Consider the following 21,308-nt stretch of genomic DNA (forward strand, 5'->3'; position numbering starts at 1 on the left):
ATATCGGTGGGTGTGACAGCTTTGCACATCGTTGGGCTCACACAGTGCCGGAAACCACTTTTATTTTTCTTGGTTTCTTGCAAATAGAAAAGAAAAGAAGGAAGGTGACTTGTTTTTACTGCATATGGGTAAATAGAAAGGATGGAGTGCAATAGTGTTCATCAGCTCTGCTCTTCCAGTAACATTTCACTGTTTGTCATTAATCTCTGAGCCTTGTGGACTTAACAAAGACTACACATACACTCTAGGTGAAGCTTATGCTTAGTTTTCTCTTGTATGTATACCGTGAAGTCCAGATCTTATTACTTTGAAAATCAACTTGGGATTGTTCCTGTTAATTTCAGTAAGACCTGTAGCAGGTTCCTAAAATCTTAGGAAGCACATTTTTTACGTTAAATGAGAAAAGAACAAAATTAAATGTAATCTTCTGAGTAATTCAGGCTTCTGAGGGTAGCTGTCTCCTTTTTGTACATACCTCTTGTTGGCGTTCTTTATTTAAAAATATTCTCTCCTGTGCCCCCTCCCCCCCCCCAAATCCCACATCCAAAATCATAGGAGATTGCATCCCGCTCTTACTGAATGCAGTGACAAAAGATCTTGGCTCTGATTCTGGTGGAATCAGGAGATTTTTGTATTGCATATTCTAAATATGCTCAATGTCAAGGTTGGTAAGCACACTTTGCATGCATCCTTTTTACTGATCCGTGCACCTGCATTGTACTTTAAACTTTATTTCTACTTGACTGCTTTTAGAGTTTTGCTCCACCTTGAATCTAAATGTTGCTTGAGGTCATGGTGCACAAAACAATGAGGCTCCCAAAACAAAGTCTGAAATTTGAACTGTCAGGGACATTAAAATATGTTTTTAAAGGACGTCATTTCTGGGAATTTTGATAGTGCATATTGGCAAATCTAATTTATGACAGCTTCTGTGTTCATGTTATGAGTGGGATATTTTTTGTTTGTTTTGACAACTCGTTCTTTTCTTGAATTAATATTAGCATTTATTTTAAAAAAAAAAACAACATGTAAATTTTGTTGAGGGTTTATGGTAAATAACTGACAGCTCTGACTGAATTTGCAGCCTAGGTAAGAATATAAAGTTAAAGCAAATGCCATACGGAATTAGTCTCATGTTACATGCGCAAGATTGTAAATCAGTTGCATGTCCAGCCTGTCATTTTCATGTCTTATTTTTGTAAATACTGATCAGGTATCTCAGTAGTTCGCGTTTTGTTAAAATCTTAAATCACTTTGTTCTACAGTGTGCAAGTGAAGTTTTGTAGGACATTTTGTAAAAGGACATTGTCAAGGGAGTTTTCCTGCTTTTTTAATCTTTGCCCTTGTGGGAATCCACAGAAACGTGGAAACAAAAACTGTCCTTTTCCAGGCTGCTGCCCTCCGGTTCATGTGCGTATTGGTTTGTCATTATAGGGTTACTGATAAGTGTTGTGCTTTTTGGCATTGATGTATTTTTCAGAAAAAAGGATTGAAGCATTTGTTTTGAAAAAAAAGAAAAACACATTTAAAGAAATACATGGACTTTGCAAACAGATTTAAGAAAATGAAAGGTAGGTCAAATTTGGGGCCTACAAACCTGACAGTGTCCTTTACTTTTAACATGTACATCTTATATGAGAGACAATCGTGATCCTAATGATGTTATATTAATCAGCAGAAACAAAAAAAAAAAAGTGAAAATGACATTGTTAAATAGCTTACCTTGTTGCTTTTTGCTATGTTTTCTAGTGTTAGCAGATAGTCACAGCCAACTTCAAGGTCTCTGTTATTTGTGCTATGTGATCAGTTACTGTCCATTCATAACCCAAAAGGTTCGAAATACAGGGTGTTTCAAAAAGATGGACCCCGTTTTAAAGATACAGTGATTTCAAATTGGGTCCTTCTTTTTGAAACATCATAACAGGCTAGTAAGGGAGAGCTTTTTTGTCCTCCGGTTGTGAGGATGTCGAATGGTTTTGACCTCAGTTGTCCCCCTTGGAGCATGGCACACAGAGATGAATCTCTGTTTCAGGAACACCAGGAGGTGCAGTTGGGATTTGGGAGGAGGGAGGAAACTAGCCTGCTTAAGGACGACTCTTTTTTTTCTTTAAAGTTCAAAAAAAATACATTTTATGCTGAGGTTGGTGTGATAATTTGTAAGTCCCTGTGCTGCCAGAGGTATGGAGGTAAATAACTCAAGAGCTGCCCTCTGCAGTTTTGGTTACAAAGCTGGGTGATAAGTTCATTAAAGAGCAGCTACTCCAAATTGTTTCTGAAACGGCAGTCTTCTGTAGTGTGTATGTAGCGGGTAACTGCTCTGTCTGTGTGTGCACATTATACCTTGTACTGCTTTAGAAAAATTCCAGCAGTCACTGGCACAGTAGCTGTTGGTGGGGCAGGAGCTTCACCTGCCAGATTATCTCCGTATTGCAGGGAAAACAAACAAACAAACAAACCCACCCCACTAATAACTGGATTAGAGCTGTCAGGGGAAACAATGTTGTTTTTGTTAAAATACATTTAGATAACCTTAAGGGCCTGACTTACACCCCAGAAAACCCCAGCAAGCTCAGAGTTAAGGCTTCTCACTCCATCTGGGGTACTCGCTGGAGCACTTGGCTCTTCAGCACGGGTGGTGGTGGAGATCACACACTGTCCTCAGATCCTTGCTCACCTGTGCAAAACATGTGCAGATCGTTCCAGGTACGTCCATTCAGTCACCTGCAGTCCTGCGCCCTGTCACCCTCCACTGCTGTCCCCGCTGTGGTGACAGCGCAGCCGGCGTGGTGGAAAGCCAGCTGCAAAAGGGGAAGGGTGTAGATGCAGTGAGAAGCTTTAACTTTAGAGTTTCCTGGCTTCTGTGAGCACCAGTCAGACCCTTAATGTTGTTTTAATGTATTGTTTGTGTTTAATTTTTAGTAAAAATTTGAACGCCATCCAGGCTACAGAGGTTGCAGTGGATAAGAAGTTTAAAAGCTTTGATTCAAGATTACAGGAGGCTGCAAGAAAAATTAAAGACATGGAAATGAGGATGGAATGACAGGCTGCTATTTTGCCTCAGAATACTGAAGATTGTAAAGCATTGAGAAATCGAATTCATGACCCTGGAAATCAAGCTCAGATTAAGAAATGTCAGGTTGGTAGGGGTTCCTGAAAGTCTGAAGTTAGGATAAACTGAGATTGTTTTCCCATAACACAAGTTCTAGGGTGTGGGGGTGGATGGTATAATTTTTATTATCTGTGTTATGTGAAATGCTATACCATATACTTCAATAAGCCAGCTAAGTGAAATTATTTTTTTAAATCAGTTTCACATTTGTGGTGTTGAATGTCACTTTTGACCGGTTTACAGTTATTCCTTTCTGGCACTGGGTTGCATGATTTACTGTTAATGCAGGCAGGGAAAATACTGCTCTTAAATACACATTGCTTTATCCTGCCACTCCAAGGGCCTGCTGCAAAGCCAAACACATGGTGCAGTATGACATTTCTAGATAAGAAACAGGCAGAACATATCTAAATGGGGGAAGAAGAAGTTTTTTGTTCAAAGGGTTCTGATTCATAGTGAAAATGTGTCTTTCCAAATGTGAACTTTGAATAGTGGCTGCCACTGATTAAATTACTGTAAGTTTACATAAGTGTTGAGTTATTGTCTGCGATTCAGTGATACGGTATTTAGGCAGAAAGATTGTGCAACAGGAAATATGCTGAAGTTCAGAAAGGATTTTGGTAAGCAAAGGTTTGTAGGGGTTTCATGGTCAAGGTCACTGTGGGTGTGTTTGAGTTCTGGGGATTTAAAGCCTGAGATTTGGGGAGGGTTTATTCTTCTAGTTGGTGTTGACTGTCTGGGCTCCATCTGGCCCATGCCATAGCACCAACATTAGACACGAGAACCCAGAGTGAAATCAATAGATACACTGGCATGAGGGGAAAACCAGACGACACCTTTATGTATTTGAGAGAAATCAGTATTTTGGAGGCTTGTGTTTTGTGATACTGTGCTTCATGGTTTTCTGAGATAACTCTAGTCAGAAAACTGTTTCTTAAAAGTGGCAGGTTTTCGTCTCATGTTCTGTTATCTGTTTGGACTGTGCGCTCTTCTGTTGACAGAGGTGCTTTAGTTGTCACACTGAGGGAATAATCTGTGCCATATTTGTCCTCATTCATCTTCAACAATTTTAATATCGAAGTTCTGGGTTTGTTGTGTTTTTGTTGTTTTGTTTTTTTCTTTTTTTTTTAAATTTTATTTTAGCTAGAATTCAGACTTGTTAAAATCCTGACTTTGCTGGACTGACTATTAAGACAATGACCAAAACATTTCCGTAGCAAAAATGAGCACGGTTATTCTATGAAATATGAATAGGACTTGCAGTGTCATTTTTACATTTGCTTCAAGGCATAATTGCATTTTACTGATGCTATTACATATACTATTTTGAAAGAAACATGAATGAGTCTAAAGCATGCTTTATTTTAGGATGTTCCTAAGTAAATTTAATGTGGGGTTTTATAGTTCAGTTCCCATTAAAGGATAGTAGTTATTCTCTGGATAACTATGTAGCTTTGCATTGTGTATTCATATAGCATTTGTGTCCTGTACCACATTATAAGTGTGTGGTTTATTCACTAAAAATGACTATGAGGGTTATGTGGCCATTTCTGGTTCAAACAGGTAACAGTTGTAAGTTAGGAAGGTGCATGATTTTCAAAAATTGTATTAAGGCGGCTTCCATTTAATTACTGAAAGAATCTGTGTGCCACAATTATTTCTCAGCATGTCTATCTCAGAGGTTAGGAATTGATGGTTTTAAGAGAGAGAATAGTTTTCATGGAAGTTGTACCCATGGAAATCTTTGAATACCTTTCCCGTCTGCTGTGGTGAGAGCTGCAGGGTCAGTCCGTTGGCACCATCACTTGTTGCGAGATGCTGGGACTAGAACAAAAAAGAACCAAATGTAGTGACTCTGCTTTGGTCTTCAAGTATAGCAAACTGTTTGAATAGGTAAAGAACTTAAATGCCCGATTGCAGGAGGGCTTGGCCATCACCCTGACTTAGAGATGGATGTGACATTTATCGGGTGAAGGCTGGATGGCTGAAACCAGGAGGGTGAGAGTCTCCTCAGCTGTATTTCTCTGGCCCCAGACCTGAGCTTGGTCCAGGTGGGGAAGGTATATGTTGCATCTCTTGTGAATGTCTCTTTTCCCAGCAGCTGTTTTTGTTCACCAGCTATCTTGTACAGCTGGGATTTCCCATCCACTTAAATGCAGATGACGGTCTTTCAGAGCTTGCTTTCTGACATAGGCTGGGACTTGAAATGCAGGGATTTCTTACAGAAGGTAGCTCAGTCTTTTACATTAGTGCTGGACTAACTTGTATTATCAAGCAATAAGCAATGTTTTTAAATTCACGCTGCACCAAAAACGTTGAAATTTGCATACAAGAAATATCTAGCCTGCTTCACTTTGCAGTGTTTAAAACTACTTATTTGAAAAGAGGAAAAAAATCGTGTACTTTTTTTTTGTTTTGCTTTTCCTTATCTCTTCAGGAAGTCCCTTTTTTCCCACCCACGCTTAACTACTTTAGTGTAAATGTAATGGTTTAATACTATTCCCTTGAGTACTTTTGTGTATTTATAGCATCTATACCGTTAAAAAGATGCTAAGTATCTTGTTATAAGGGTTACTTTTCATTTTAAGACTCCATAAAGAGGATATAAATTAAGTCTGCACTTCCAACTGATTTTTTCCTTCCCCCAGATATCCAAAATGTATTTTTTGGTCACTCTGCAATGTTTCAAGCATGATGTTGATTTAGGGAGGGACATTTTGTTCATATTTTGTAAGAGTTTTCAATTGTGAATTAAGTTTGATGTGTTTGTTTGTCTGAGCTGGACAGAATAGTTTTGTAAAACTTTTAAGTCTAAGCAGACCTACATAGATCAGCAGTTTAGCCTGTACACTTGGACAGTAAATTCAAAATGTTGCTGTTGTAGGCTTTTTTCCAGTTAAGTTTTAGTTTCAGCAGAGCATCATTGTGTATGTAAATTGAATACTGAAACCCTCACTGACTGGCTTATGATATTCCATAAGCTACACTCCTACAAGCCTGGACAAGCTATTTGTCACTCTGTCTAGAGCTCACAAAGGTGTGGAATCCAATCAAAACATAAGCCTTGGCTAAGATTGCACAGACACTTCTTACTAATGCAGTAAGGATGTCTCTTTAAAAAAATATAAATATATACTTTTCCCATAGTGGTTTTATCCCTCTTGCACTGCTCAGCATTCTGAGCCTCCATGGCATTTTTTTTTAGGTCTTCTGTGTTTGGTTGATTGCTAACGATAAACTCGTTCCTGATTTACTAGCTTCAGTCCTTGAAATCCTTTTCTGCCATCAGAATGAACAGACTAGCTATAACCTATGTTTGTAAGGTACGTTTGCGTGGCATGAATAACAAGTCTTCTCTGTTTCTTTGTAGGCATTCGACCTCCGATCATGAATGGGCCCATGCACCCGCGCCCTTTGGTAGCTTTGCTGGATGGCAGGGATTGTACAGTAGAAATGCCTATTCTGAAGGATGTAGCCACAGTGGCATTTTGTGATGCTCAGTCAACACAAGAAATTCATGAAAAGGTAATATTTACAGGTATAATTCAAATATTTTAGGAAACAGACATTAAAGAGTATGAACAGAGACAGTGTTGTGTTAGCCATGACGATGTGTTTAGCTATTACGTCTTAGTTAATGGTTGATTACCTTAGTGAGTGAGTTACTGGTCATTGTGATTAAACAAAGATGAAAGTATCTGTGTTGAAATGCACTTTTGTGCAGTGTATCTTTCTCTGGATGTTGTCCATATGCTTACCTACTGAATTAGATTCATGGAGAGAGTTACCTCTGGGAAAACTGCATTTTTACATGGTATTTTGAAATGCTTCCCGGAAACACTGTTGCTCAGCCTTCAGCTGGAAAGTCAGATCTCGGGGTTGGATTGGCCATGTGGAGAGCTTCAGACTTCTCTGTTTAGCCAAGGAATTGTGCAAACCAGGTTAGGAGGCCTTGTACACGGAGAATTGCCACCACAGGAGAGTTTCAAAATAAATGCTAACCCAAAGTGTATCTAGTAAATTAATTTAAAAATGTGTTTTAACTGTGTGGTATTCCAGAAGTTCACACCCATAGTGGTGGTTTGGGAGCTCTAAAACAGCCAGTGGTTCTTACTGTTGTCAAAGGTTTCCTCATTTACTTAGAGGGAAACCCATTTTTTGTGATGATAGCTGAGGGAGCCAGCTGGCCCAGACGCATACATTTTTCTCGTTCAAAACTTCTTCTCAGCATGAAGGCCTCATACCTACCTCAAATCCTTTCTACTGTCCTGACAGCAATAGACCATTTTCACATCCATATTTCTGTAGAGGTAGAATTAATTTTGGTGAAGTTGTTGGCTAGCAGAGGAAGCTTCGTATGCCAAATATTCTTTCACCTGATAAAAGATGAAACCAGCCTTGCAGCTCCTATAGAGGTAAAAAATGTAATAAATACGACAGCAGGGGAGGAGCCAAATGCAGGGGAGGGCAATCGGGGGACCCTTCCGTGGGAATTTATTTTCTTGTTCTCCAGCAAAGATCAGGATAGACAACTACAGATCCAGGTATTATCATAAAGGCTTGTTAGGTCACTATCTGTATCCAGTTTTGTGCATGTGGCACTAGCAAGTGTGATTCTGGAGTTAGAGTTGTGTCAACCAATCTGAATTGCATCAGTATTTGTGTTTACTGATACCTTGTTAGACTTGTCTTGCACTAAATAGCAGCTCTTGGGCTCATGACAGGTTTTCAGAAGCTTTTCATTATTTTGAATTCTCAACTGTTTAAATTGTTTATTTACTTTTTATGTTCTTGTAATACATAGCAGTGTTAAACATTATAAAGTCTCTGTCTATGATGAAAGATTTAATCTTTTCTGTAAATGCATTCTTACAAAGGCAGCTACTTGAAAATAATACCAATACTAACTTTTGTTATCAGGTAAATCAATCCCATCTTCTGTAGACCACTTCATGTTAACACCTTCCTGGTGAGAATCCATCAACCAACTATTCTGCTTCTTATTTCTTAAGAAAAATATTTCTTTTCTGCAAAAATAATTTTTGTTGTTAAAACTTCCAAATTGTGTAAGTGGTAGGTAGTAGGGGAGGTTTGTGTGTGTGTTTTGGGTTATGGTTGGTTCTCTCTCTTTTTAGAAAATAAAGAGAAGGCTAAAGAGTTGTGCTGTATCAACACAGTGAACTGGAACTGCCGATTCTCACGGTTCAGGCAAACACCAGACATGAGTCCCCCCTCTTGAAGTCCTGTCTATAGATCCTTGGTCAATATCTCTGCAGGCTTTCAGGTTTCCTCTCTTACCTCTCGGCACAAGAATAAGCTGCTGCCAAGAATGATATTTAAGGTCGTTTTCTGCTGCATCAGTACTGGCTTAATGTCACTACCTTGTTTTGTTGAGCTGCGTTTTAGATAGAATAAAATTCTAATGTGAATAGGAAAATGGAAAAAAATAATTCCTACTAGGGAATAATCTGCATTCCAAACACCCTTTTTCTCTGTTCATTAGTTTTTTCTCACAGGATAGTTGAAACTAGACTTCTTAGATGATTCTTGAAATATAGGCCAGATTGAGTTGACAGTATTACAGGTCTGATCTCATGGGGTTTTTTAATGTGTTTATACTGTCACATAGAAGACCATCTTCACAGTGGATTGTCAATGGGGTTGCATAAAAACCTGAACTTCTAGTTTGTTGTGACACTATATTTTGAAACAGAAGGATTTTACCAAAATGTAATGCTAATTTCAACCTTCTCTTTAACGTGTTGAAAAAGACCAGTGTTTTTGCTGTGCATCCAGTAAAGACTCATCAATGTTGTGGCAGTGAATGAGAACCAAGCAGTAACTAACGTGAGAACAAATGCAAAGATGTGAAAACTTCTCCATCTTCATTGGTAACTGGAGATTCATAGAAATGGATACAGTTTCAGGGTGGGGTTTTTTTGTTTGTTTGTTTTTTAATAATAATTTTTAAAAAGTAAAGTTCAAAGACAATCATAAGTATTACACTGGAGAAATACTCAACCCAAGCTTTTTTCTCTCACTTCCCTTTTATCTTTTTACATATCAAAAGCAAATATGTGATATAATGCCTTATTTTTGAGTATTTATTTGAATTATGTAGAAAAGTTGCTTTTATCTTACGGTTTTCCTATCTCACACCACTGCCAGAAGCTCAATACACGAAATAGCTGGATTCCTTTTACAAGGACTAAATAGCATGCAGAGAATAAGTAACATCAATGCTGTTGCACTTTTTTTAGTAGATAACAGCAGTCGGCTCTTCAGGTGAACATTGACAACTGCACCACCTGAGTAGTTTTATGATTTGCTTACTGAAATAAACATAATTTATGTCTGATATGTCAAGACTGGGGAATTCCTGTGTAGCACAAATGCTTTGCCTTGGCAACACGCAGTGTTCTGTGTTATCAGTGAGGTGCGGTAAATGAACTTTGCAGATCTCGAGACTGAGAGTCAGTCTGTGTATCTGTAATTGTAGCTTCAGAAAAGCGTTGAAATAAGTGCTGAGTAACAGAGGGAATCTGTTGTTGATCTTCACAAGAGTGTGTGTATTTAGCTGGTGATACTAAAGCTTGCGTCCTTTGAATTATTTTGATATAATAAAAACCATTCTTAATGAGCTAAGTAATACATCTGGAAAATATATTTTTACTGGCTGCCAGTACCTTGCCATAATACAGATTTTTGACTAATCCAAATGGTGGTGCAGTCCTAAACAAGTTGGGTTTGCAAAGTACTGCTGTTCTACCAGGTAATACATTTCTGGAAAAAAAAGTTACAGACCTTAATTTGTTATCTTGTTGTATTACTGTAACATAGGTTGGCTGATCAGTTTTATGAAGTGCTGAGCACCATTCACTTCCATGTGAAAAGTGTTCATTTCCATTGTTCATCTCCAGTGAAGAATGTCTGTTTTCCATATACCTTTTCAGTTATAGTAAAGAAACATCCGTGTTTTAGTACTGCTTGTGTAATACCTTATTTGGGAATGGGGCTTTACTAAATACAAAATTGTTTTCAAGGGAAATTTTAAATTTAGATGTCGCATATTTAAAGCAACATCTAAAATATTCATGTATTTATGAATGCACATTCCTGGCCACACCAAGTGATGTTGTCCTGTTAATTAAAATACACATTTTGATAATGGATGTTAATTTGCAAGAGGCTGGTCCCCATTATAAAAGATGACTGAAAAATCAGGAAAAGGTTTAGTGTTGAGATGAGCTTGCTAAAAGCAGAAGGTGGAATTGGATTTTTTTCTTTCATATATGTCCTGTCTTTAAGAGGAGACACCAAATTTGATAGGATAGCAGAGAAATAGATATTAAGGTGGTCTGAAGCTGCAGGAGGCAGGCTGGGAAATTTGAGGTGGAATTTGTTGCTGATGCTGTTTTTTCATAGAGAAACAAGGAGACTGAGAGATTTTAACACATACAGAAAGGAAAAGAAATTATTATATGAATGCCACTTGTATACAGGGTCAGAACCATTTGCTGACGTCCTGCTTATACCTTATTGTGTATGCTCATTAAATAAAGTGTTCTCCAAATTGGTTAATGCACAAGTTGCAGTTCTGTAGCGATTTTCTTATGCCCTAGAAAAACTGGTTTGTTTTCAAGCCAGTCTGAAAGGATGCAATGTATATGTTTGTGCTTTGGCTCCTCAGGCCTGTTTTAGTGTAGATGTTATACGTGGCTGTGTGAAGTTGGGCATTACGTTTGTCAAACTAAGTTCACTGCACCCTGTCAGGAAACTTGTATCATTTAAGGTGAAAATTACTTTAAGAATTTGGTGGTTAAATTTCTTTCTTAGAGATCACGTTACTGTCAATACAAGTTACCGTGTTTAAATATTTTTTATCTTACGGTTAATTGTGTGTAAATCAGTCTTTCCAGTAACCATCTCAGACCACCTCCAAATGTACATGGTGTTTTGGTTTGTTCTGCCAAATATATGTGTTCATACATAAAAAATTTGCTTACTTCCATCCTCATTCTAGGTCGAATTACAGTTTTTGGTCTTATGTCTTTTCCCCCCTCTTTTTTCCCCAATGCCTTTTCTTTTCAGTGCTGTTCACAGTTTTCTGCTTTTTCCTGGCTCCTTGGCACCCTACCCAGTACTTGTGATTTCTTCAGTATTGCTCCTTCCTTCCGCTTTTGTACCTTCATCACTGACTCCAGCACAGCCTTCAGGTCTTTGTGCTGCCTAAGGTTTTTGGAGTTCAGATTCTCTACTCTTCAGGCTTCCTGACTTCTGTATATTCTGTAACACGGAGCACACTGAATGTAAACATCATATGCAGGATCTGGTAATAGACATCTTGACCAGGCAGAGAGAAAATGAAGTGATCCTTGCAAACCCAAAGGAAAAAGCCAAGAAGCACAGCTGATTAGGGATGGTCTATAATTAAAACTCACAGGCTAGGCAGAAGTTTGTTTGAAGTTGTGTATGTTTTCTTTTTTTTTCTATGTACTTATTTGGCTTCTTACATCTTGTTTCAAATGGTCTAGAAGACAAAAATGTGTGTGTTTTTGACTGTATTTGCTGCTTTATGCAGATACACAGTTTACCAGAACATGAAAGAGAATGGGATACTCTGATGAAAATGGGAATCTATCTATCTGGTAAACCTGTGCTCTGGCCTTACAAGTGATTGGGTTAAGTTAGAGTGTATTGGATCCTTTGACTCTTGTTATGAAAGCACAAAATAGGTTAATCTTCACAGGAATACTACATGTCCATATTTTTAGTTAAAAAAAAAAGTTCCTATTCAGCTGTGTAGGACTTGAAATTTTTCCAATCACACTTTTATATAGGAATTAAACATAGAAACATTTCAAGTCATTGCAGTTTTATTGAGGACTGCTTGAAAGAAGAGCTGAAGACCTTTTATAGTGCAACAAATGTTTTTTGAAACTGATACAAACAAATCGAGAATGGTGCTGTTGTTCAGCTGAGGCTTTGATTTGTTCCTATTATATCAATGGTTAAGTAAGATAATTCTTCCAGCTTCAGATTCTTCTTTGTTTAGGAGTAAAGCTGCAATCTTGCATTTATATCATCAGTGCTGTTTATACTCATCATGCAGTTGCAGCATTTTAGTTTTCCATCAAAATTAAATTATCAAAGAATATAGATTGGAAGGAAGCTGCCTTGTTCTAAACAGTAGTATATACTTGGGAATAAGTTGTTGCCTCAGGGCTCATCCAAAACCTCGTAATTTTACTGAAGTGTTTGAATGAGCCTTGGATAAGTTTCCTTATGACTTTACAAAAGGAAACCCTAAATGCTTTTACTGCACCTCATTATACATCCAAGTAGTTAACATACAGTGTCTCCTCAGAACTGGTACCCTTTAAAAACCAGACTGGGGGTGCTGCTGTACCCTGAAAGCACTGTGGATCAGTCATACAGACACATTAGGGTCTAACATTTGTGGTTATCAACAAGCTTTTTACTTTATTTCCCGCTACCAGGTGTTACTAAGGATCTTTGAGGCTTGAAAATTGCTGGTGATTATTAACAGGTTTTTTGAGACAGAGTTGCGTGGGTTGCTGCATTGTCATCAGTGACTTTCACGGCACAATGAGCCTTCAGTTATTGAATCCGTCATAGCACCTTGAGCTGGAATGGTACATAATTCTGCCTCGTTAATAGATCGTGCAAGTTGACACACAGAACTGCTGTTAAAAACAAAGGTTTTTCATTTTCATTCATTTTCATTTACTAAATCTTATTTAGTAAAATTGTTTTCAGAGTCTATATTCTGAAATGGACTTCTGTCAGAAAACTACTGCGTATAATCCTCAGTAAGTCCTGGCTTGAAAGACTGAGTATAGTTTTTAAAAGGAAGCTTGCTATAGGGTATGCAGGTTATATGTATAGAGTCATGTGTATGTATTTTCCAACAGTGTGTAATAATAAAGCTAGAAATACACAGTTACATGTCCTGCGTGTACATATGTAGGCTATCCTGTGTGTGTGTGTATGGTTTTTTATAGCGCTTTTTTGGGGACCATGCAAGGAAGTTTTGTTTATGTTTGTGTCAAATGTTTATACTTTTTGTATCTACGTACAGTATAAACCTAAGTATTAATATTTAAGGTCTACACTAGACAGTATCCTGGCTGAATAAAGTGCGTATCATCAAATGGGCAGGTTACTGGCAGCACCGCAGATCATGGGAACCTAGCGTGGAGCTGATAGTCTTGTAAAGAGAAACAAGAGCTCATAAAGCACAGCACAAACTAGAGAGATTTGGATTCCTATTAAATACCCTTTGAACACACTGGCTTTTCTTTTGACTTTTAGCGCCATTAGTTTCACATAGAGCCTCTGTAATGTTGTACTGAGGCTTTGAGAGCAGCTACATTCTGCAGCAGCGTTCCTGGCTGTTGATTACAGATTCGTTGTGTAGCTGCTTCTTGCAAGTCAAATAATGCTCAGTTCAGGTAAAGTACATTTTTTTTTTTCTCTAATCCAATATGCAAAATATCTCAAGTCTGTTGATGATACTGGAACTTTTTTTTTTTTTTGAGATGACACATCAAGCTCCCAAGTGCAAGAAATGTAATACCCTGTAGCTGCTAGAACCAGATGAAGTATGGCACTTTCTAGTGATGATTTTCTAGAAATATTTTTTTAAAAAATGCAATATTGTCATATGCAATATGTAATTTATAAATGTTTTATCTCTGCATTGAAGTAGTTTGGCATTTTACATACTACGTTGTGTTGCTGTACTCTAGATTTGATCTGTAAGCCTCTGAGATTAATCTCTCATAGTAACATCTAGTAGTGTATGTTTAGATGACCAAAGGGGAGGCCTGGTTGTTCTGTACTTAGCATGTTATGATATGTTTATGCTTTTTTGTAAAAATCACAGAATCACAGAATCGACTGGGTTGGAAGAGACCTCAGAGGTCATCGAGTCCAACCCTTGGTCCAACTCCAGTCCATTTACTAGATCATGGCACTGAGTGCCATGTCCAATCTCAGTTTAAAAACCTCCAGGGACGGTGAGTCCAGCACCTCCCTGGGCAGCCATTCCAATGCCTGACCACTCTCTCTGTAAAGAATTGCTTTCTAATATCCAGCCTAAATTTCCCCTGGCAGAGTTGAAGCCCATGGCCCCTTGTCCTATTGCTGACTGCCTGGGAGAAGAGACCAGTCCCACCTGGCTAGAACTGCCCTTCAGGTAGTTATAGAGAGTGATGAGGTCATGAGATGCTAAGAGTTTTTCCACAAATAATGTGAGGCGCGTGTATCACGATGACTATGTGATAGTTGGCATGATGGCTAAAGGAGCTGGTGCAGAAAGACCAGTCTGAGCAGTTGAGATGGGAAGGGATGTCACCTCGTTGAGGAGGGTATGAAAAAGGCTTTCAGCAAGCAGTGGGCTGTAGCTTCACCTGGAAGTAAGTCTGAACGTATTCAAATTATGCAGAGGGGCCATATAATAATTTGGTAACAGAAGGAAGCCAGCTCGTGCCCTTTGTTTCAACTTTTTATCTCAGATCCTTTCTTCTTCAAAAGCCCAAGTGTAGCCTGATGAAAGCAGGAGTGGCTGGTGACGGTATGCAGCAAACTCTGCTTATTCTCTCAGATTTTGCCTCTTGCCTTTCCTCGTCTGACTGCCATGTATATGGGCTCATCTGAAATTTCTAGCTTGCTCGTTAAATGTTATGTCACTCAAATTATAAGAGTTGATCCTCTTTGCAATAAAACTGAGCTAGGATTTGGTGAATGTTGTATCAATCAAGTTCATTAAAGAAAATGATTTTTAAAATGCATATATTTATTACTCTTTAGCAACCCATGACAGAACCCAAGGGAATGGTAGGAAGATGTGCCAGGGGAGGTTTAGGTTGGACATCAGATAAATGTTCTTCACCCAGAGGTGCTGGATACTGAACAGGCTCCCCAGGGAGGTGTCACAGCCCCAAGCCTGACAGTGTTCAGGAAGAGACTGGACAACACCCTCAGACACATGGTGTGAACTGCGGGGTTGTCACACGCAGGGACAGGAGCTGGACTCGATGATCCTTGTGGGCCCCTTCCAACTCAGAACATTCTATGAATCTATGATATTCCCTGTTTCTCTCATGCGTCCACCACTGGGTGTGTTTCTGTAAGGGATCAGTAAATTACTCTTAGGCAGTTATTTCTTCTAAAGATTATTTCATTTTCCAGAACTGCTCACATTTATGATGGATTTTGATTTCATGTGTTACACTTGGTTTTAGTTCAAGTTTTGATTTTACTCATTGACAAGCTTGTCAGAGTTGCTTGTGTGCTTTTAATGTATGAGAATATGCTTTATATGAATAATTCCAAAATACAGAAACTTTCACTATTAATATTTTTAATCTGTAAGCGGCATTATTGACAGTCATCAGTGATGAATGTTTTGAACCTCAGATTTTCTGCTATAATTTTGTCTTTTTGGCCAGTTGCAGAAAGCAGTAACATAATTTAATTATCAAATTTATGTGAAATAATACATAGTCACAGAAGATTACATTTTTGGCAGTGCATTTCCTTGCTAACTGGTCCATAATCCTAGAAGAGGCTCAAACACTGAAAAGAAAATTCAGAAAGATTTTTCATTTGCATCTGATTGTTCCATATCCCATACAATAGGTAAATAACTGCCTGTGGAAATGACCAGTGTCAGCATTCAGCCACGGCTGAGAAATATGTTTCCTTTCATGGAACACATTCCCAGGCTCCCCAGTATTTTTCTGTCTCCTCCTAGTGCCAAGCCATAACAGAGATGGACCCAAAAATGTAGCAAAATGGATCCAGATCAGTGCTCTTAGAGTCTGAATTACAATCTTGACTGGCCGGGTTAATAAAATATGCATGACTGTGAAGGGAAAAGCTGCTTCCCAAATGAAATAATGTGATTTTAAAACACAAATGTCTGAGCTACTTAAGCTGTCCTTTAGCTCTGATTAATGCAGTCCTTAACGTAGTAGCCGCTTTTTGTTTGCACATCTAAAACTACACAACATTAGCCTTTTCCAGTCTTGGAGAAGAGGGAAACAAGGGTCTGGCTGTGATATGAGCCTCAGGTGGGTCATCGTGAGCTCTGAGCTACTTTAGGTTTTGCCCTTCTGACAGCTAAACAGAGGACGTTTTCTTCTGCATCACGACCGTGTACAGCAACCCTGGCAGGAACAGAGGAGATGTATGGAATGAAGCTCAGAAGAGAGGACATGGCTAATTGAAGAGGACCAGGATATCCTAAAGAATTTGAGGACCTTGAGGCTTGAAGTAACAAATGTTGTGACCCAGAGGAAGAAGTGTCAGAAACACATCCTTTAGGGAGAAGGAATAAGATTTACGTGTTAGTCAAGGGATCAGCTGGTAGTGCGACAGTGGTCACGCAGAAGTGTCGCACATCATATGAGACTTCATGGGATTTCTAGTACAGAGAAAGCTGCTGACACTGGTAGTGTTGGTGTAACACAGTGGGGAGACCTTTAGTAGCACAGTGGCTGCCAATGTGATCACGCACACGAGTGCACAGAATCACTGGATCATTTTGGCTGGAAAAGACCCTTAAGATCCTTAAGTCCAACCATTAACCTGCCAAGTCCACCTCTAGACCATGTCCATGAGAACCTCATCTACCTTAGACTTCTTTAACAGCAGTGGGAAAGTGTTAGACTGATCAATGGGGTGGAAGGACATCATCCTAGACCAGACTAGAAGGACTAGGCTTGTGAAGTCTGGTCAGGCAAATGCTGAGAGGGGGATATGATCATTAATTAAAAATACATTTGGATTATGAACACCAAGGATGGAAGGTATGGTTAAAAAAGGGCAACAGTGGTGCCAGAACAAATTGGTACAAACTAGGTAGTGAATGACTTTAGGCTGGAAATCAGAAGTAGCTTCCATATCATTGGAGCTGTGAGATTTTGGAAAATCTTCTTTTAGGAATGAACAGGACAAAACCTAAGAGCATTTTAGTTGGACGATGAGGTTATAAGAGGGACTGTTTCTTCTGTAGACTGACTGTAATGTTGCTATAGAAGCAAAACCAATAAAGTTTTGTTTTGTTTTGTTTTTAACCCTACATAACAGCTCAAGGAAACAGGTTTTGAAGAGCGCAGTTTTTCTGATTGGTGACTGCTAGATGTAATCTCCAAAGGAATTGTTACTACCATTAGAATCAAGGAGTTTTGTGTGTGTTTAATTGTTTAGAAGATCAGAGCCCACAGCTGTTCTTTGAATTAGGTTGTAACCACATTCTTTAAGGATGATTAATTTCTTTTTTTTTTTTTTTTTTTCAGTTCTTACAAGTAAATCCAAATTGTACTCAAAGGGTTCTGGTCTTTATCTGACTTAGAACTGGGGTTTCCAGTCCAGAAACACCTTATGAAATAGTATAAATTATTTTGTGAAGTATTCAGTAAGGTTTCCTTTCATTTTTATGGAGTTTATTTTTCTTTTAACATTTTTCTTTGTGTATTTTAAGTTTAAAAATTACTGCCGTAGATCTTGGGTTCCAACAGTTGCAGTCCTCTGTGCCTGGGACTGGTTTGCTGCAATGCAATACATTGATGCCAATTATTGTTACTGATCTTTCAGTACCCTCGAAAATGCTCGTATGAGCAGAAATAACTCAGATGACAGAGTCTGTACATGTACTTAAAGTCTGTTGAATAAGAAATTTAGTGTCTGCAGAACTTCCATGTGAAGTCATGGGAACCTCTTGAAGTCATCACAGCCAGCTTAGATGTTGAAATGAATTGTGCTTGTTTTGTGTCGTGTAGAACGATTTGGATGTTAAGTAGTGCCTTGAAGGTGGAAACACAGTGTTTTGAAGAAGTGAAATCATACAGTTTGCATATAGAGGAAAATATTTTCTGCTTTCTGAACAATAAACTCGGCTCAACTGTGTGGGGCGCAGCGTCACGGCTTGTTTGGCAGCAGAATTCAAAACTGCTGGGTTCTCTCCACACCCCGTCCTCTTAACCTCTCTTGGGTAGGCTGGGTGGACTCTGACATAATTTGAAAGATATTTAGACCTTTCAGATCCTGTCCGTTTATTTTTGCTATTTTGGCTCTTTCTCTCTCACAAGGGTTTGTTTTGTTGTTTTTCCTTTTGTAACAGTGTTGCTTTGGTACAACTTGTTATTTCTTACAGACACTGTTTTTTCTGGATGATGCCTAGTTGAGCATCTCAGTTGAACCAATTCATACGACATCTAGTTTTCCATCAGTGCGAGCCTAGACAGTTGCAGTACCAATAAACTGAGGGACAAACACTTTGTCTTTTTATATGAATCGTCAGATTTCAGTCGCTGTTGTCTGAGGGTTTTGTCATGATCGCTGAATGTTTTCTATTCAGGTACTGAGTGGTTCAACAGCGCAGTGAGCGCTCGTACCACTGCGTGTGGGGTGAAGAGATGTTGCTCTGTGACTCCATTCAAACCGGAATGTCAGCTGCCGGAGCATAAAAATATTGCCTGTGTAAAGGGAATGCTCGCTCCCATGTTGTGTTTCATCTGCAGGTGCAGTCTGGCGATGCTTGTATTTAGGGTGAAATATTGCAGAGCATCTCCTGTGAAATTAGAAGAGTTTTCCCTCTTAATAAGAACACAAATATAGGTCACTTAGTTCTTTTAAAGCTAATGTCATCACGCTGGAATGGTTACATCAGACGAAAAAGACTAACAAGAGCCTGGAAGATATTTGAAGAAATAACCTTTAAAACAAAAGACCTGGATTTAATGCTTATACAGTCTTTTTATACCTGAAAATATGTATAAGTGATTAACCTGAGGTCCTATTAAAAAAATAAATTATTTTCTTCCATTTTATAGGTACTAAATGAAGCAGTGGGTGCACTGATGTATCACACTATTACTTTAACACGAGAAGACCTGGAGAAATTTAAAGCACTTCGAATAATCGTCCGAATTGGCAGTGGTTTTGATAATATTGACATCAAATCTGCTGGAGATTTAGGTATGACTATCAAAGACATTATTTTACATCTTTTACTTGCCTTCAGAAACCTGATAGCATCCAAGTCTTTTCATTAATGTTTTGTGTAGAATTTATACTAACATAGTATGTAAGCTGTATAATTTTCTCATCAAAGTGTTTAAAAGTCGTTATGGAGATACTGTCATTAGTTAATTAAGTGATAATATTAACAGCTTTGTGACACGATGACAATCCACCTGTTCAATATTAATCCATGGAGTGGGGCCATAATTTTTTCATCTCTTTCTTTTTTACCCCAGTTGTATATTTTAACTACTACTGCTGTAATCCAGTCACAAAATATAATTCCATCACTATAGCATACTCCTTCTGTTTGAATAAAAAATGAGATCATTATCAACTGTCTGAGCCTTATTTATGATGCATGAGATTTAGTACTAAACCACTCCATAAAACAGAAATATGGATTTTATAGGAGATTTAGTTGTAGCTGCTTCAGAATAAATTCAGATACTGGAACTATGCGGAGATGGTGCTTAGTGTTTCACTGTAAAAAAGCAACAGTCTGGTTTGTACTTTTCTTACTTAAAGGTGAGAAACCATCTCTTACCTATAATCTACAGGTCAAACTACCACTCGGAATAAATGTCTGCGTATTCTTCATTTCTAAGATTGAGATCACCAAGTATGTTTCTCATTATGCTCTGCAAAGATCTTGGAAACATTTATTTTAATGTGACAGTGCTGCATTCCTACATATTGTAACTAGTGCCACCATTCAGCACCTGTGTCCTGAACCCCAGAAAACCTCTCTATATATGTAGAGATTGGCCTAGGGTAAAATCTGGATCAAAAACCAAAACCTAGTTCCAGCTCAAAGGCCCCAAGCAGTCAGAAGTCTGGTTTGTGCGGGGAATCCCTGGTAACAGGAACATCTTGGCAGGTTTATTGGCTGTTTCTGCAAGTCTTCGTGCTGGATTGTAATCCAAGTTTATGATTTAAATACATCCACATTAATGCTTCAAGGCGGAGTGCAGCAGATTTGGGAAACTGTCATTCACATGAAATGCTAAATGGCCACATTCCCAATCATTCATTTCCTATTTTGTGATTAGACTGAATTGCACATTTAGGATCCATCCTGTTTGTGCATTCCAGTACTTATGAAATAAAATTGTCCACTCTTTTAACAGCCAATAAATGCTGGAAGGTTTACTGTGAAAAACTTCTGATTTTAATAGGGTGAAATGGTTGGAATTAAATACCAACTCACCACTACTGGGACAAATCACTTTGTATTTTCTGAACTAGTACAAATAATGTACATCTCAAGGAGGTAATATGAGAGTTAATCGCTCTTTGTAAAAAGCTTTGATTCACTCTTGAATTATAGAGTTAGACCGTGAAGTCCAACATATTCCTGAACTTGGTAGTAAGTTTTGAGTTATTTTTCAAGGAGCTGTCTCAGGGGCTTTTTACCAGCTTTTCCTATTATCTTCAAGCTCACACTTTTCTTAAAATGCATGAAAACATACGTTGCTTGGATAAAATCTTTAAGATCTGGTCTCCTTTTTCTCCAGTTTATTAACTGTTGACTAGAAAATCTGTACAAGCTGTGAGTGTAGCTGGATGCAGGTGAAGTGGGAGTCAAGGTGATGCCCGTAGACTCCTGAGTTTTCCATCACTGAGCTTCACACAAGATCACAGAGAGCACTGGGAAAAGGGGAGAGGAAAGGCGAGCTAGAAGCAACGGATATGATAATGTGCCATGTTCTTCTATGTGAAATGTCTCTTCTTCATATCCTTGCCTCTTGCTGCCTTTTGTGCTTCACCATGTGTCTGCCTTTCAGAAATTAGCTGGTTTTAAAGTTGAGGGAAAACAGGGAAAAGGAAATTCCTACAGTTCAGGGGAGATATTTATCTAATTCTTCTCCAGTTTTCCTAAGGAAACCTATTAGGGAGGAAGTTATAAGGTGAGTTTAATTCCTTATTTCTCTTCCCACATACGTTATATAAGTCTTTAAGCTCCCTTTAAACAAAAGCATTATGTTTAAAGAATTATATTGAAGCATTATTTTGTTGCTGCCAGCTATCAGAAGATACTCTTGTTAAATTTGTTTTGCCATCTAAAACCTGCATTTGTGCTCCATTAAAGACTTGTATAAGTAAATGCGGCTGTTTTAAATGATGCACTTAAAGGAATGTTATT

At 38.3% G+C, this 21,308-nt stretch overlaps 1 protein-coding gene across 9 annotated transcripts in view; it reads left to right on the forward strand.

Annotated features, from left to right (window-relative positions):
* CTBP1 (C-terminal binding protein 1) overlaps positions 1-21,308 on the forward strand; it is a 69,118-nt gene that overhangs the window by 23,690 nt on the left and 24,120 nt on the right. For 5 of the 9 annotated variants that reach the window (XM_080343913.1, XM_080343912.1, XM_080343918.1 and 2 more), the window contains 2 exons: positions 6,480-6,634; positions 18,973-19,117. In XM_080343913.1, coding sequence (XP_080200039.1) covers positions 6,480-6,634; positions 18,973-19,117 — 300 coding nt within the window. Of the gene's footprint in view, positions 1-1,480; positions 1,572-2,919; positions 3,137-6,479; positions 6,635-18,972; positions 19,118-21,308 lie in introns of those variants that run through there. The other 4 variants (XM_080343915.1, XM_080343916.1, XM_080343914.1 and 1 more) reach the window with 4 other exon arrangements.

Source organism: Nesoenas mayeri (genome assembly GCF_963082525.1).
Source record: "Nesoenas mayeri genome assembly, chromosome: 4".
NCBI classification, from domain to species: domain Eukaryota; kingdom Metazoa; phylum Chordata; class Aves; order Columbiformes; family Columbidae; genus Nesoenas; species Nesoenas mayeri.